Below are 18,965 nucleotides of genomic sequence, written 5' to 3' on the forward strand. Positions count from 1 at the left end.
TGTGTACGTCCCCTTCCACCCCGTGGTTCCACAGCTTCCTAAGTAGCCGCTCATGGGGTACCTTGTCAAAGGCCTTTTGGAAGTCAAGGTAAATAATGTCTACAGGTTCCCCTTTGTCCAACTGGCTGTTTACCCCCTCAAAGAAGTGCAGTAAGTTTGTTTGGCACGATCTTCCCTTGCAGAAGCCATGTTGGCTCGCTTTCATCAGCCCATTTTTTTCGATGTGCTCACAGATGCTGTCCTTTATCAGTGCTTCCACCATCTTGCCCGGAACCGATGTCAAACTTACTGGGTCCTAAAGCAATTTGTGGTTTATCACCCCAAGTCACAGTAAGGTATTTGCTAGTAATGAGATGCAAAACATACATTTGCATATTTTGCATCTCATTACACCTAACCCATGGCAACTTAAATATTGTTGAGGTATTTTTGGGCAAACAGCATTAGGGCTCTTTAAGTCATGTTAAGGACTAGCATTACTTGATGAATTCTCAAAGGTATAACCAGTGTTAATACACTTAAACTGTTATTAATGAATAGGCCACATTGACAGTAATGAAACCTGCATTAACTAGCAAGAATGAGCTTTAATGCAATAAATCAAGTTACTAAATCTATCTCTAAGTCATAAAAATACAATTTTCAAAGGGGTCTGCCATTGTTTATTTGCAGAAAAAGAAGCAAGAAAACTTGCCCTCCTCCTCTACAGAATAAAGGCTAGGTTGCATGATTAAATGAAATGCATAGAAAAATACATACGGTTAGTTTTTCTGAGTTCTTTTATGAGGAACTGGACCTCCTCTTGGATCCTCTCCTCGATGCTCCTTTTCCCCACTCCAAAGTTTCTCAAGGTCTGCACAGCAAATTTACGAAGCTCCTTCCATCTTTCTCCATTAGTAAATGCAAAATCTGAAACAAATGAATGGCAAAAGAACTCCGGTTAGTGAAGCCACTAAGAAGTATCCAGAAATGTTGGGCACATTCAGTGTTGGTATTAACAGGCTGTGGTAATGAGAAGAATAGCCATATCCTTTCATACCCAGATATTCTTTAAGATCTGCTTCTTTTTCTTCCTAAATACCTGCACCATGCATTTTAGCAGGCACAGAATGAGGCTGGTGGCCATCTAATCTGTTGCATATCATTCCATTCCCTAGATTTTGTGCTCTTAGAAATCTACAGTTTTGACTCTTTGCATCTAAGAAGGTACTTAGTCACTGGTCATGAAAGTCATCACCTTGGAATACCCAATCTCATCAGGATGTCTCAACCAGGACATTATTCTTGTATCTCTTAATTGGAATGTAAAGTTATTTCTTGCCTCTACAACAGTGTCTCTCAAACTGTGTGCCACTGCATAGTGGTGTGCCCCGAAGAGATTCCAGGTGTGCCACAAGAGATTCCAGAATTATACATTATTTTAAAAAAATTTCCTTCATAAGTATACACTAGAATAGATAACATGTACGTTGAGTACGTAAGAGTCTGTCACTGTTATGAGCGTCTGTATGCACAATGATATAACCACCCAGACAAGCATCGTTTTTGACGTGATTGGTCCTTGAAAACTAACGGCAAGTAATTTTATTTTTATGCAGCAGTTACCCTAACTTCAGCAACAAAGCTTAGATCGTCTTATGTTTGCAAACTTAGATTTCCAGAAATTAACCCACCCTTTTACTAAACTGCGATAGCGTTTTTTAGCGGAGGGAGCCACACTGAATGCTGTGCACTGCTCCCGATGCTTATAGAGTTCCTATGAGCTTTGGGAGCAGTGTGCAGCATTCAGCATGGCTATCGGGGTTTAGTAAAAGGGGGGATACATTTTTTTAAAAAGAGAACTATTGCAGATGGTAGATGATGAAATGCATGTTTGCTTGTCGACTATCGAGCTGTGTTTTGAATTAATTTGCATTCAGAAACAAGCACATCCATTGCATGGATTAGCAATTCTATTCTATCTACTTTATTTTCACCTTTGTTACAATTACCTATACATAGCTTAAATAACTTTAAATAAAAAACGCTCAAATTTCAGTTATAAAGTGCTGCGAAAATGGAGCATTGAGATAAAGCAGCAGATTTCTGCGTCTCAATGGCCACGAATTTGGACTTGGAGGATGAGATGTACAGCGTCAGCATCTATAAGACAAACTTGTTTTTCTTTTTTGTTGCATAGAAGTTTTTGGACCCCTGTTAGATTACAAAAATTAGATAGTTCTAAGTCAAATAGATGCTGGCACTGTCACCCAGACATAGGAACACTGGATCATCTGTTATTCTATTGTCTTTTGATACTTAACTTCTGGAAATCTATTTGAGGACATATTAATTTGATTTTAGAAAACGTGATTCCGTTATCTTAAGACACAGTTATCTGTGGGACATTATTATCCCCTAAGCCACCAATAGATAGGCATAAAAACAGACTGTTAGGAATTATGACTGGGATAGCCATCCAAATGGTCACAAAAAATTGGAAAAACTTTGATCACTTGAATTTTAGTTTTTGGTGGCACTCATTATGGCTTTGTTATAGGATGGAAAAAAATGATTAATGATCAAACGGGTAATACTAAGTTATTTCAACTAACATGGGGTCCGTTGACTGATTTAATTAATAATTGACTGGTTCATTAATTTACTTCTGATTATAACTTACACATCCAAGGGGTGGGTGGGTGGGTTGGGATTTGATTTTTTCAGAGATTAATGTAGGAAAGGTTATTGGAAGAACCTATATATTTATGTTTTTCTTGATTAGTCATCTGGGTGGGTGGGAGGGAGTAAAAATGATTGTTCATGTATTTCTGAATGATGAATGTGCTTTTTCTAACAAAATTATTCTATGTACAATTTTTTTATTGCACTTTGATAGTTTGGAAAATCAATAAAGATTAAAATAAATAAATAAAGTGCTGCAAAAAACATTTGCTCCATTTAGTGTGCTGGAGCTAAAAACATTTGAGAGACACTGCTTTACAAGCTTGTTTTTTTAACTCCCCCCCCCCCCCCCCCGACACACACACATGTAAATGGAGTCCCCAAAGCAGAATACTTCAGATTCATGCCTTATTTGCAGTGGATGGCTATCTGGCAAGCGGCCATGTTCCACGTGCTCTGTGGCGTGTGAGGGGGGCAAAATTTTGTCAGCTCAAGTTCCCTCAGCCCCTGAAGGGGGTCCTACCACTGTTGCTAGCTGGGGACAGCCTAAAAAGGCAAAATTGGGCCCCACAGACAGCGCCCTTGTGTCCCCGACTAAATGCAGCCGCGATTCGGTGCCTAAAGTGCACAAGCTCTAAGGCTCTAAGGGTGACTCCCTGGAGGTGGCTCTGCCTCAGATGATGGGTTTTCCCTGGAATTTATTTACTTGCTTTATCAGTCTTATTTGGCAAAGAAAAAGGCACTTTCTCTGCTTCCTTTGGCATCCTTGCTGGCTATGGGGGTATCCCCTTCTCAGGACATGGGTATTTTGCCCAATCTTTTAATGCAACTACGTTTTGACTGCACCCCTTGTTGAGCACTGGAAGGAGAAAAATCATACAGTAGATGATTCAAAATTCCTTGTTTTGAAGACCATAAAATCTGGCATAATGGGTGGAGATATTGGCCCTAAAGGGTGCATAACGCTGAGTGGGACTTAAGCATCCAAACTAAGTTGTTAATGAGCCATTTAAGAGTCTTAATGAGCAATAATTGGCACATGGATGCCCATTTTGACCCTGTTTTACCAGCCTTTACAGTACTTCTTTTGAATTTACATTCTTTTAGAGAGGTGTTCATAAGAACATAAGAATTGCCGCTGCTGGGTCAGACCAGTGGTCCACCATGACCAGCAGTCCGCTCACGCGGCGGTCCTTAGGTCAAAAGCCAGTGCTCTAAATGAGTCCAGCCTCACCTGCATATGTTCCAGTTTAGCAGGAATTTGTCCAACTTTGTCTTGAATCCCTGGAGGGTGTTTTCCCCTATAACAGACTCCGGAAGAGCATTCCAAATTTCTACCACTCTCTGGGTGAAGAAGAACTTCCTTACGTTTGTACGGAATCTGTCCCCTTTCAACTTTTTTTTACTGATTATTTATTTTTTATGTAAGTCTTTGCTTTTATATCTCTTATTTTGTTTTGTTTTGTTTTTGCCTTGTCTTTTGAAGAGTCTTTCATTGAGCGCCACCTACTGGGTATGTTTGGTTTTTATGTTTTTCTCCCCTTTTTTAGTGCTTCAGGCTTATGCACATGTGCACCCTCAGGCATTCCTTTTTGTCTGTAATTCTGTTTTTTTGTATTCAAACATTTATCTGATACAGTATCCTGTTTTTTATTTAATATGTATGGTCTCATGGGTTTTAGCTGTAATCACTGCATTTATATTTTTTATATATATATTTTATTTATGAATTTTTACATTTTAACAAAATTAAACATTTTGTACAGAAAGATTGAGGGTTCCTTTTACGAAGCTGCGTTAGCGGCTTCAGCGCGCTTGAGTTTTAATCACGCGCTAACCCCCTGCGCTAGCCAAAAATCTACTACCTGCTCAAGAGGAGGCGGTAGTGGCTAGTGCAGCTGGTGGTTTAGCGCGCGCTATTACACGCGTTAAACCGCTAACGCGGCTTCGTAAAAGGAGCCTTGAGTGTTAACATTACACATGAGGAAAACAAACCTTTTTACCATAACAAATATACCCAAACAATCTAAAGTCCTCATTTTGATCCAAGAGCCATTGAGTGACTATAAAGGAAAATTGAAAAAAATACTCAAGTAGAAAATAAAGGTATCTGATGACTGGTTCAAGGAGCTCAATTCCAGTTACCGTAACTAATGCGATGTTCCTTCCCTTTCCATCAATATAAACATCAATGTAGTGGGTAACTAAGAAAGTGTTCATACCAATACACCAAAAGAATTGTAGCAACGGGAGTTCAGATTTTGACCTCAGATTTTAAAGTACTCATCCGGTCTGTCATTCGTCATTAATCCCTACTGATATTCTCATATTTTCAACATTTTATATACTTTTTGTAATATTTTTGTTTTATATTTTATCACTTATGTTGTCAATAAAATAGTGTTTTCAATAGTATAATGTTTAGATCACTTAGCTTCTTTTACGAATATGCATTCTGTGATCTACTGGTTCACCAGTGCTGTCCCAGCATTAGAGTAAATGTTCCCCCATGCCAACGCGTTTTGCTTAACTTTATCAAGGCTGGGGAGTCTGCGGGAACATAAAGCACAAAGAAAACCCATTAATGTACAGTAGTCATTGCTTAGTGCAAAATATTAAGAAATCAATTAGCACAACTTACCATAGTTTTAACTTTCATACTAACACGCCGGTAATAACCAAAAGATGGCCGCGGCGTGCACTCCACAATATAAATACACTCATCCCCTGACGTAACCTCCAATAGGGAGCAAACAGCTGAGAAGTACAAAACTGTCAGAATACTAACAGGCTAGTTAGACGTCAGCCTGAGCTAGCCAATCAGAGGCTTCATTCAACCCCTCCGGAGACATAGAACCTAGCATGAACATCCAGCGCAATTCTTTTAAATTGAGATTCCTCTTTATGTTTCCACCCTCCCACCCTACATAGACAGAGTCCAATACCCTCCACCTCAGGTCATCCAGAGTATGGCCACATAATTGCCAGTGTCGGACCAGAGGGGACGTTTCATTTTTAGTATGGACACGTGATTTGTGCTCTGTCAAACGTGTTTTTATAGATCTCAATGTTCTACCTACATACAGTTTAGGACAGGGACATTGGATAAGATAGATGACATGGTCAGAATTACAGTTAGTTTTAGTTTTTGAACGATAGGACTCACCCGTGCGAGGGTGGATCCATATTTCACCTGACATAGTGTAAGGGCACCATTGACATTTACCACAAGGTAAGTGGCACCCTACAATTTTAGGTCTTGGGTCCCTGAGAAGATTGTGATTTACATACTCCCCAATGTTTTTCCTACGTTTATATGAAAAAATAGGGCGCTCAACTAAAGTAGGATTGGCCAATCTGGCTATGTGCCAATGTTTCATAACCAGTTGAGTGATATGATGAGCCAGAGGAGAAAATTGTTGAACAAAAGCCACCCCCTCAGATTCAGAACATTTCTGTTTTTCATGAAGTAGCCATTCTCGATGAGCATATTTAGCTCGAGTATATGCTTTTTTTACTACTTCACGGGGATAGCCTCGCTGAAAAAAACGTCTCTTCATTATTTTGGCCTGAGCCCGAAATTCATCTAGGGAATAGCAAATGCGCCGCAGTCGCAAGAATTGACTAATAGGAAGACTTCTTCTGAGACCAATGGGATGGAAGCTGTGGTATCGAAGTAAACTGTTCCTATCAGTTTGCTTTCGATATATGGTCGTTAGTAATTTACCTTGCTTCTTTATAATTTTTATGTCCAGGGAAAGCAATTTCACAATTGTTAATAGTGGCAGTGAACTGTATATTAGTATTTAGTTGGTTTAAATCTGCAATGAATCGATGGAGATCAGCTTCAGAAGATGACCATATACAAAATATGTCATCAAGAAAACGTTTCCAAATTACCATGTGGTCAAATAAGGGCATCTGATATATCAGTTCTTCCTCCATATTTGCCATAAAAAGAGTGGCTAAAGACGGGGCCAAAGAAGCTCCCATCGCAATGCCCTGACATTGTAAGAAAAACTCACCATGGAATTGAAAGTAACTGCGGGTAAGTACCAAAGTAGCCATCTCCATCAAAATTTCAATTGATAAATGAGGACGAATAAATTAAATTTAAAAGAATTGCGCTGGATGTTCATGCTAGGTTGTATGGCTCCGGAGGGGTTGAATGAAGCCTCTGATTGGCTAGCTCAGGCTGACGTCTAACTAGCCTGTTAGTATTCTGACAGTTTTGTACTTCTCAGCTGTTTGCTCCCTATTGGAGGTTACGTCAGGGGATGAGTGTATTTATATTGTGGGGTGCACGCCGCAGCCATCTTTTGGTTATTACCGGCGTGTTAGTATGAAAGTTAAAACTATGGTAAGTTGTGCTAATTGATTTCTTAATATTTTGCACTAAGCAATGACTACTGTACATTAATGGGTTTTCTTTGTGCTTTATGTTCCCGCAGACTCCCCAGCCTTGATAAAGTTAAGCGAAACGCGTTGGCATGGGGGAACATTTACTCTAATGCTGGGACAGCACTGGTGAACCAGTAGATCACAGAATGCATATTCGTAAAAGAAGCTAAGTGATCTAAACATTATACTATTGAAAACACTATTTTATTGACAACATAAGTGATAAAATATAAAACAAAAATATTACAAAAAGTATATAAAATGTTGAAAATATGAGAATATCAGCAGGGATTAATGACGAATGACAGACCGGATGAGTACTTTAAACTCTGAGGTCAAAATCTGAACTCCCGTTGCTACAATTCTCTTGGTGTATTGGTATGAACACTTTCTTAGTTACCCACTACATTGATGTTTATATTGATGCTTAAATTTGAATGAAGAGAGATTCTATACTCGAATTATATGAAGAGGATGGCCCTTCCCTTTCCAGGCATTTTAGGAAAACATAAGAAGAATATACCACCTAACTGAGTAACACCTGGTTTCAATATAAGAAATTGACGTCTATGATTTTGAGTCTCTTTGCTAACATCTGGGAAAACTTGTATTTTCAAGCTTAGAAACTCTTTATATTTATTGTTAAAGAACATTTTTTATATCCATTCTTTATCTGGCAATAATGCCACAGATAATAAAAGAGTTGCTGGTTTGGCCAATTCTTTATTAGAACATTCTAAAATTGCAGTGAAATCTCACTGCAATTCCAGCTGAACCTGATTCTGATCATCCGCTTGCTCTTTTGATATTTTACCAGGTAAATAGTATACCTGCATAAAAGGGGGTATAGAATCCTCAGGAACATTCAAAATCTCTATAAAGTACTTTTTTAAATCATTTCCCTTGGTCTCATAGAAGGAACTATCACTGCTTTTATGATCAGAAGTAGTATCTTATGGTTCTTTTTGTGTATGTTTTTATTTATTGTTAATAGTTTCATGGTTCCTCATTAGTCTATTAGTTATATTTACTGCATTTATAAGAACATAAGAACATAAGCCGTGCTTCTGCTGGGTCAGACCTGAGGTCCATCATGCCCAGCAGTCCACTCACGCAGCGGCCCATCAGGTCCAGGACCTGTATATTAGCCCTCTATCTATACCCTTAGGGGGCAGGTCTAGGGGGGTCTAGATTTTACTAAACTAAAATATGGTACCTGTAGTGGAGGACTCCCGTTTAGCCTAGACAGAACAGAGGACCTGGATTGGCTAATGTTGGAAACAGAATGATGGGCTTGTGGACCTATTGCATACCTAGTATGGCATATCTTATGTTCATATCTAAGGCACTCATAGTCCCATGGCCTTACCATTTCCTTTGGTGAAATTTTGAAAGACTGGTATGGGTCCTCTGCCTATAAACTGCTCTCCTTGATTGATCAGAGCCTCTTTAATGGTCTCGTATCCACAAAGAACCAGAGTTGGCTTTGAACCCATATAAAGTGTGAACACCGGGCCATATTTCTTACTTATCTGTAGAAAGACAAATAGTTCCATTCATGACCACTGACAGGAACTATAAAAGCATCAGCATGAGCATATTAATTTAGTGAAAACACATGAAGGGCAATTGTATAAACTAGAGACTAAATATAACAGGTGTGGGCAACCTTGGTCCTCTAGGGCCACAATCCAGGTGGGTTTTCAGAATTTCCCCAATGAATATGCATGACATCTATTTACATGCTCTGCCTCCATTGTATGCAAATAGATCTCATGCATATTCATTGGGGAAATCCTGAAAACCTGACTGGATTGCAGCCCTTGTTGCCCACCCCTGATTATCAGCACCAATAGTGTATCTTGGTTATAAAACAGAAGTGCTTGTGCACATGATTGTTGCCAATAGGGTAATTCCATGTCAATTGGTCCAATTTCAAAGAAAGTCCCCACGACATCTTCCATAGATATAAAAACATGGCCCACATAAAGGGGCTCTAACTCTGGACCTAGTTGAGCTCATACCCCAGAATTATGGATAACTTCATTAGAGGTCCCTATCAATTCCCGAGATGGTCAAGTGGGGAGCTCTGGACCATTTGACATGGAATGACCCAATAATCCAAGTTTCTAAGTTTTATTAAAAAATTTTATCCCACACCAAGGGTCAAAGCCTTCTGGGTGGCTTACAATCTAAAAACCAACTAAGTAATTTACATAGACTAAAAGAGGAAAAAAAATACAATAATCAAAATAAAATTAACTAAAAATTTTTAATCTCACAGCAACATAAACTATCTGATTATATTAATTTATTTAGTTTGTTGTCTCCAGGGTTCTCTCCACGCCAAACCACCCCTAATTGTACATATATACATCAGAAAAGAGGAACGTTTTAAAATCTGTTATAAATTTATCCAAATTCCCTAGCAATCTAGTTGTTAACGGTAGACCATTCCAGAGTTGGGGGCCCTTCACGGAATAGGTTGCAGCTCGGATGCATTCATGGAGTATTTCACGGGAAGATGGTACCATGAGGCGTTTCTGATTTTCCGATCTAAGAGATCTTGAAGGTGCATATAAATTCAAAAGCCGTGCCAAATAAGGAGGCTAATCTGTTTGCAGAACTTTAAAAGTTAATAATAGTATTTTCTAAGCAGTATGATGGGGAATTGGCATGCTGTATGGCTAGGTGCTATTCTATAAAGAGTGCACTTAAATTACTTACGGCCGTATTCTATATATGGCTCCTTAAATATCAGCATAGAAAAGGATGGCGCTTAGCATGGTTCTATAAAATGCCTCTGAAGTTATGTGCAGTCTACAGAGTCATGTTTAGCAGCCATATACTGTACATAACTCCAGGTATGAATACCTGCACCTAAGTTGTGCAGATCAGAAGTATTCTATAACAGCGTGTCTGATTTACATATAAAATAGCATTGCTCACACATAAAACACTAATGAATAAAGCTCCTGCATTCCTAGAAATGTTTCTAATCCCTTATACTCTATAAAATCTTTAAGATCTGAAGAAAAATCTTTCCTTTTAGTCCCTTCATTAAAATTTATTTATTCAAGAAGGGATACGATCTTTTCTGTTACAGCTTCTCAAATTTGGAACTCGCTCCTGATTAATATAAGAGAAGAAAAATTACTTAGTAAATTTAAAAGTCTTCTGAAAAGCTGGCTTTTTAAGGACGCCTTTAACTGAGTCATTCAAATTCTATTAAATTAGGAAACTTTACAGCGGACTATTAGTGCTGGTAAGCGAAAATTAAGCGGGTAACCTTTCCTAACCTCTTGTTTCACTACCTATCCCTTTTTTATTTGTTTATGAATTGTATTTAATCCTTTCATTTTTTTTTGGTCCCCTTTTTTCTCATGTATTGTTTTGTTAAAATTGTACCAATTGTCTGGTTCAACTAATGTGACTTTTTCTTTTTACCCTGATTTTATAGCTATGTGTAAATCGCATTGGATTTGGATTTTGCGATCAAATCAAATTTGAAATAAACTTGAACTTGAAACTTTTAGGAATGCCCACAACTCACCCTTGCTCTTCCCCTGGCCACACCCCATTTTGAGATTCGCACACTTGAATTTGCGTGCACTACTTTATGGAATACACTTAGAAAGTTGTGCACATTACTAATTAGCGACAAGTGGTATCAGTTATTAGGTGCTGATTGGCTTGTCAAACAATTAAGTTGTGTATGCAAGTCAGCAAAGAGCACAGATATGTGTGCACAATTTTGGTCATACTATACAGAATCTGACCCTTAGGCCCGTGTTCTCTAAACATCACCTTAACTTAGTTGCCAGTAGGCACCCTACCGGCGCCTAAGTTAAATCCAAAATGCCATTTAAAATGGTACTTATAAAAATTTCAAGGTGTCTACCATGTCTAAAAAAAATAGTGCCAGAATCACGCCTTTAGAGACGCTTTTTTGTGCCTAATGCCACTGTAGGCATGGCTAACACTGCAAGTGGCGTTAGACATTGTAAAATGCCTATATAGGCATGATTCATGTCAAAGGTAGGCGCCGTAAATGTAGGCCTTGAAAACCCTGACTTACATTTCTGGGCATACCTTTGCCAGAGGCGCGACTCTCTAAGCAATACTGTCATGTGATTGACATGCATTCAACAGCTGCTTTTAAGGCAGCTGCTGACAACAGTGCCATTTAGAGAATCTGGGCTTTAGTGCATAACTATAAGGGGGGGTGTACATTTGGGGGAGTATAGGCATGTAATGAGTATGCCACCAAGTGAGGTGCACAACTTACACAATACTGTCAGTTGCACACATTGCATAGCATAATTAGGCATGCCCACTTACACCAGCCATTGACTTGCTGTAAGTGAGCATGCCTAAATTTTGGCACACCAATATAACTTTGCATTAATATCCTATACAGCAAACAAAGAAAGGCAAGTGGAGGAGTCCTTACAGCCCAAAGAGTCTTTATTCAATACGTCACAACTAGAATCCTGGTTTCGGCATACAAAACAACGCCTTCCTCAGGGGACAATGACATAAAAGATGCAAAGAAATTGCTTATTGTATTAAGTCTCCTAGTTGGGACGTATTGATTAAAGACTCTTTGGGCTGTAAGGACTCTTCCCCTTGTCTTTCTTTGTTTGCTGAGGCGAGGTGTTCTGTCGGCTTGTGCATTAATATCCCATAACAGCTGAGGCGCGCCCTTCAGCTGTTATAGAACTGATGCTAACTGTGGCCCACTTTGGCGTCTTCATCTTGGTGTCAATTTATTGAATTTCTGCCTTATATTCTGCCTTTTGAAATTGTAAGATTGCATATGATGGTACTAAGCGTATGCAGGTAAATAATATTAATTTTGTCTAAATTCCTGTGTCATTTACATGACTTTTTTGGTTTCATTTGGAGGGCGGGTTAATTATTTTTTGTTTCAGAATGATGGGGCCCATGTGCTTAGTGTTAATTCTATAATGGCACCTCAACACCAAGATTCTGTTAAATAAAATATTTGCATAATTCAGCATTGGTGTGGCCATGCTTAGGCACTCTGTCTTACACCCTGTCAATTGTAGGCATAATTTGACACGCCAAGGTATGCAAAGTGACTCATGTAATTTATATTAACTTTGTATAAAATTGGGAGACCTATGCAAGGCTTACCCATACTCCACGCACATGTACGCACTCCTTGAAGTTTGGTGCTATGCCTATCGCCTACACTGAATTCTGAGCTGCCCCTCACATGTCTCTGTGACTCCCTCTAGTTCTTCTATTCTCTTAGGCCTACTTAACTGCCCGGCTATTTGTTCTAAATTTATGCAGCTGCATGATCTTTTCAAAGACAAACCTAAGTTTGATCTTAGCATAACTGAAACTTGATTAAAAGAGGAGAAAGAATCCTATCTTTGCTAAGGACTTTCTACTTAGGCTTCCCTTCGCATCTTTCATCCTTTACTGTTCCTTATACTCCATCTCGTGCTTTACACTCTCTAGATTCCAACAGAATGGCTCTCCCAGGTCCACATCAGGTGCGCCTGGATTCTACCAGAAGTACAGATTTTTATTTTCTTCCCTTTGGAACTCCCTTCCTTATTTTATATGACCAGAGCAATCACTCACTCATTTTAAAATATTGTTGAAGACTCATTGAAATGAAGGGAAAGGTTATTGAGATTTCCCATGCCATTTCATAGCATTTTTGTGCCAAAATGCCTGTAAAAATCCAACATTTGTTTTTAAAAACTTTAGATGTTCTGGATGTTTTTGACGGTTGGGGTGCTTAGGATAACAGGCTAATAGCGTAGCTTCTCATAGTATAGCGTGCATGTATCTGGATGTGTGGTAGTCATTTCTTTTTCAATTTTGAAGTTCCTTTCTTCTTCATGATGTATTTATTATGTACACCACTTAGATTCTTGATTGGTACAGTCAGTATAACAAATCTTTGGGTTTATGCCAGGTACTAGTGACCTGGATTGGCCACCGTGCGGACAGGCTACTGGGCTTGATGGACCACTGGTCTCACCCAGTAAGGCTATTCTTATGTTCTTATAATAATAATAAAAATGTGTGTAAGCACGTGCTAACGGTTAAAAGGGATATACAGCAGCTTTTAAATTAAGATGGTGGGGGGGGGGGGGGGGGAAGCTAACAGTTGCTCAGGAGCAGATGGTTCGGTGTGGAATATCCTTGAAGGATACTGTTGAATCAGAACATTTGAAGACTTTTCTATTCAGAGATGCATTTTCTTAGGCAATTGAACCATTCAAACAACGCAATATGAGATACTCATGGAGAACAATTAGACTGTCCCCCGCCCCATATGTGTTTCCCTTCCTCCTTTCTTTCCTATCATAAATTGGAGTTCTTCCCTTATCCCTCTTGTATTGTATGTTATTTTGTTTTACTTTTATTACTACAATTTTTTAGAAATGATGTTAATTTTATTGTACATTGATATTAATTTTATCGTAAGCCACTCTGATTTCCCGGGATATCAAGAAATAATAAACTTGATTTATGGAGTCCCAATAGAAAGGTTTCAAAAATGGTGAAAGCAAGCCAAGAGTGCTTAAGAGGGAAGCAGAATAAAGATGTGAAGTTTATTTATTTATTTCTAAAATTTCTAGACCGCCTATAACTAAGCGGTAAAAATTATTCCTGTTATCTTCTCAGCAGCCTGTAGATACAAAGGAAAAACACAGGGGTCATTTTACTAAAGTGCGCTAACTGATTTAGCACGCGCTAATTGATTTATGCTTATATTCTATGGGCGCCTTTAGCATTTATACCCTCTTCTATCAAACTGCAATAGCGGTTTTTAGCGTGGGGAGCCGCACTGAATGGCCTGCGCTGCTCCCAATGCTCATAGGAACCCAATGAGCGTCGGGAGCAGCGCGGGCCATTCAGCACAGCTCCCCACACTAAAAACCGCTATTGCAGTTTGATAGAAGAGGGCTTAAGTGCTTGCTAAATCGGTTAGCATGCGCTAAATCAGTTAGCGAGTCTTAGTACAAGGACCCCACAATTTGAAGTGTCTGTATACAAATGCTAGAAATCTAAAAAATAAAGTAGGAGAGTTAGAGTATATACAATAGCACTGAATGATGACGTAGATATAATAGGCATCTCAGAGACCTGGTGGAAGGAGGACAATCAATGGGACACTGTGTTACCTGGGAACAAATTATATTGCAATGATAGAGTAGATCTAATTGTGTTGTGTGTGTGTGTGTGTGTGGGGGGGGGGGGGGTTGCGCTATATGTTAAAGAGAGAATTGAATCATACAAAATAAGCATTCTGTATGACACAGATAGTAGTGTGGAATTCACATTGATAGAGAAGAAAGGAATATAAAAGTAAGGTTATACTATCGTCCCCCTGAATCGGGCAACACTAGTAAACAGGTCTCATTGCACAGAATGGGCCCTGTGCTAAAACAGTATGAGTTAGTGCTAAAATAATGCTATAGAAATAATTAATAGTAGTAATAGCTCACATTTATAACTATGCCATTCAGCTCTGGAATAAGAGGGCATAGGCTCAGGAGTAATCTATGGAAATACCTTTTTACAGAAAGGATGGAAGATGCATGGAACAGTCTCCCGGAAAAGGTGGTGCAGACAGAGTGAATTCTGTCTGAATTCAAGAAAGCATGGGATAGGCACATAGGATCTCTTAGAGAGAGGAATAGGTAATGGTTACTGCGGATGGGCAGACTGGATGGGCCATTTAGCCTTTATCTGCCATCTTGTTTCTATGTTTCTATATTTCTATATTCTGTGAAGGATGCCTAAGTTTAGGATCTGTGCCTAATTTTTTTTTTTTTTTATTGGCTTAATTGGCATGGTAATTGACCACGCCAATTTTCAGCCTATCAAAAAACAAAAAAGCAAAACATTAATCAATTTAAGAGCCTGGCGCCAAACTCTTAGGATGCCTAGCAGTGCCTAAGTGGAGGCGCCATCCCATGCCTAAGGACGCCTAACAATGCCTATCTGCAAAAGTAAGCATGGTTAGGGGCAGAGAATAGGCATTGTTGAGTCAGGCATCCGAAGCCTGCCCAAAGCCCGCCCACAATATGCCTCCACCACACCCCTTGAACTTTGGATGCACAGAGAACAAAAAAATTTATCAAAATGTCTAAAAAGATGGTTTCAAAGTTGGCAATTGGACGCCCTGGTGTTTAGGACATCCAAGTGCTGGTTTATGCCATCTTTTGGACGTCTTTCTTTTTTGAAAATGAGCCCCGTATACTCATTTAAAAACAGGTTTCTACCACGGCCAAGAGAACTAAATGCTCATATGCTGCTCTGATAGTCATAGAATTCCTATGAGCGTCGGAGCATTTAGGGCCCTGGGCCGTGATAGAAACCTCTACCATGGCTTAGTATAAGAGGGCAAAAATAAAGACAAATATATGATTTAACTCATTTTATATTTCCTAGTGTTTCCCTTGGTATTTTAGCCATGCGATATGCACGAAAGTTAAGTACAATCCTAATCATGATGTATTGCTTCCTGACAGGGAATTAAGAAATTTGACTTACTGCGATCAGAGATTGGGCGATGTTTTCGGTGTCCAACTGCAGCAAGTTGCCTACAATTGGTAGGGGGATGGGGCCAGGGGGCAGCTGTCCCCTTTTTTGCAGCATTCTTCCATATGTCATAATCAGGTAGGAAATGCAGGCAGTCAGCAAGAGAAACAACACAACACTGAAATCCATCCTGGACGGAACAGAGGGATGTGTCTTAACCTGCAATATAGAATCCAGTTGAGTGCTGGCCATCAAACAAAAGAGAATTCGTACTTTATCCTGCCATGTTATTTACAGGTTCTGGAATATTTTTTAGACTTTTAAATGTCTGGAATGATGATTAAGAATAATACAACTACTATTTATTACATCTACAGAGTTATTGGCTGTAGACAGCACTAGATGTGTTCTATACATAAGAACATAATATTAGCCTTACTAAGTCAGACCAGTGGCCCATCTAGCCCGGTATCCCATCTTCAAAGTGTCCAATCCAGGTCACAAATACCTGGCAAAAACCCAAATAATAACAACAATCCATGCTACCGATCCAGGGTAAGCAGTGGCTTCCTCTATGATTGTCTGAATAGCAGACTATCAAGGCAATTCAATGGCAAAATAGTGATCATGGCCTATCGTCTCTCCCACTGCATCCCATGATGCATTGGGAGGGGGAAGCCCCATCATTTGCAACACGTGGGCCCTGTAGGCAGGATGGAGTGAGCTTTTGCTCTTCGAAGGTATTGGGGGGGGGGGGGGGCCGGGGATGTGGGATGTGGGCCCAGGAATGTTGAAGGGATGTGGGGGATGAGGGCCGAGATGTCAGGCCATGTTGGGGAAAGTCCGGGATGTCGGAAAGATTTCAGGGATGTCAGGGGGTGGTCCGGGATGTCAGAGGATGCTGGGGGGGAGGGAGGGGTGTATAGCTCAGCGGCTCATTTGATCCTGGCAGGGGGAATCCCCATCAGCTGAGCCACCAGGAATCCATGAAGCCAGATCAGCTAATGAGGATTTCATCTGCTGTGATCAGCTGATGGGAAGCCTATGGTTTGTTTGGGGTTTTTTTTGCTCTTGGGGTAGTGGGAGGGGTCATGACCACTGGGGGAGTAAGGGGAGGTCATGCCTTAAATCCTCCAGTGGTCTTCTTGTCAGTATGGGCACCATTTTGGAACTTAGACGCAATTCAAACTGGTCTAACTGCCGATGTCTAAATTCCCTCTAGGAAAGCTTTGTTTATGGTTGGGATACGTCCAGGATGAATCCCGCATGATTCCCACCCATACAACATCCATGGATGATTGTGGAAGTATTGCATTGGATATGCTTTAATTAGCCTTCAGCTGACTTCCCACGGAGCATTTTTTTGTTCCTGCTTTCTAACCCCACGACTACGTCCAAACAGCTATCTATTCAGATAAGTGACTTTTATGACACTATTTACGAAAAATTATTTGAAAATTTAAACAAAAGTCATTAAAAGAAATGTGTGGCTCTGAATATTAATAGAGGTTAAAGGAGTTTTTTTGACCAAGGATGTGTCTGCCAGTTTCAAATTCTGTCTGAGACTGGCTTGTCTATTTGGGAAGCTTTTTTTAGAGCCCCTGTTAGACACTGAGGTCTTTTTCTCCTTTTTGCATAGATTCTGAGACGTAGCCCTGGTCTTTGAAGGGTGTTTTTGTGAATTTGTGATTTATTGGACATCCCTTCTTGTTTATTTGGATTTTTGGGCTACAAAACAAATCATAAACTGGTCTTGCAGGAAACTGTACCCCCTGACAATTAATAACGCTTTGCTTACCCTGCTTTTTGCTTTGTTGTATGTTTACTTCTTTCCATGATGCAACTGACCCCCACTGACCCCCCCCCCCCCCGACACTCTTAGTGCTTCCCCAACATAACAATGCTGCCCAGAGTTTCTGGAAGTCCACCCTGGCCCATCTCTCCCCATCACTTCCACAATTCCACGGTACCCTTCTACAGACATGAGAATATTTTCTGCTTTTTTGCCCATTATCATCAAAATCATTGTCAGCTCAGTACTAGCTCAGGCACCGTCCAGAAGCAAGTCAAAATGTGAAACAGTGCTGTGCAGGCATTCATTTGATGGTGAGGGACAAGACAGCAGGAGATAAGCACACTTCCTCCTGCAAAAGGAAGGGAGAAGTGGATCAAGGAGACGTGGACCCTGAAAAGGTTTGGGTGGAGAGCAACCTTGTTACAGACAGCCTGAGTTAGAAAAAGAAGCAAAAGTTACAATGCATAAATACACAAAATCTCTCTGTTTCTCCCCTAACAGACAGCTTTAGGGAATGAGTAGGGTGAGACTAGCACCCCAGCACTCAAAGATTTCCTAGATCTCTCTAGAGAGAGTCCCCCCCCCTTAAAATATCTTGCTGGTTCTCTTTACTCCCCTCCAACTCTCAGATCAGATATAGTTCAATTAGCCTTATATTCTCCTATCCTAGACTGAGGTGGTACATAGCACACATTTGTTTTTAATGTAGATGGTCCCTGTACGCCATTGTGCTCCCATCTTTACTCACTTGGTCTTTCCTTTTATTGTCTACCTCTCCACAGCTGTTGCTTGCACTCTGCTCTCGGTGGTTGCTCTGAAGGAAGTGCTTATTCACCTCTGGCTGGTGATAGTTTCATTCTGCTGTTTACAAATCACAAGTAGGAGGTGAAGATTAGCAACTATAATAGGCAGAAAGCATTCTTCAGCTTCCTACCTGAGTCACCCTTCATCGCTGTGCTTGCCATGTTCACAACCCTATATTATCAGTACATATTACATTACATTACATTAGTGACTTCTATTCCACCTGTACTTTGCAGTTCTAGGCGGATTCCAAAAGATGATCAGCTCTTGCTCCTGTATGCCAGTTTGGGTTTTGTGAAGGCTTAATCTCCTCCAAATTCTTATATTGGACACCCATGAATTTTAATTTGTTATACTGGTGGGATTAAAAGCCAGGCTTCAAGTGATCTCCTTAATGCTCTGTCAGATTGTGCCAGTATACAAAAGCTCTTTTATTTACAGATGGCTTTAGCCACAAATTGCTTTTAACGAGTTCCAAAGAACAGAACTGGTTGGCTGACCTTCATGCTTTTGGATCTGAATGCGATTTATTACTTGCACCACCCCTAAGCCGAGAAAGCAGGTCCTGTAGTTTTCACAGCAACCTTCCAAAGGCATTCATATATGGGTTTTGCAGTGTCATTGCTCATTGCTGGCATCTGAACCAAAGACCCCAGAGCCTGTGGGCTCATTTTCATTGGCTGTGGTAGTATATGAGTCGGTGGGCTGAGTGAAACTATCTTCTCCAGGGTAGAGAGACCTCCTCCTCCCTGCCCAGCAAGGG

The 18,965-nt window shown here is 40.1% G+C and overlaps 1 protein-coding gene across 1 annotated transcript in view; it reads right to left on the reverse strand.

Moving 5' to 3' along the window:
* Positions 1 to 18,965, reverse strand: part of LOC117366083 (cytochrome P450 2F2-like) — a 124,802-nt gene that overhangs the window by 27,391 nt on the left and 78,446 nt on the right. The window contains exons 2-5 of the mRNA XM_033957171.1: positions 18,147 to 18,259; positions 15,616 to 15,822; positions 8,435 to 8,597; positions 760 to 909 (exon numbers count right to left, since the gene is read on the reverse strand). Of these exons, the coding sequence (XP_033813062.1) occupies positions 760 to 909; positions 8,435 to 8,597; positions 15,616 to 15,792 (490 nt within the window). The 5' untranslated portion in view covers positions 15,793 to 15,822; positions 18,147 to 18,259. The remainder of the gene's footprint in view (positions 1 to 759; positions 910 to 8,434; positions 8,598 to 15,615; positions 15,823 to 18,146; positions 18,260 to 18,965) is intronic.

Source organism: Geotrypetes seraphini, chromosome 8 (assembly GCF_902459505.1).
Source record: "Geotrypetes seraphini chromosome 8, aGeoSer1.1, whole genome shotgun sequence".
Classification (NCBI taxonomy): Eukaryota; Metazoa; Chordata; class Amphibia; order Gymnophiona; family Dermophiidae; genus Geotrypetes; species Geotrypetes seraphini.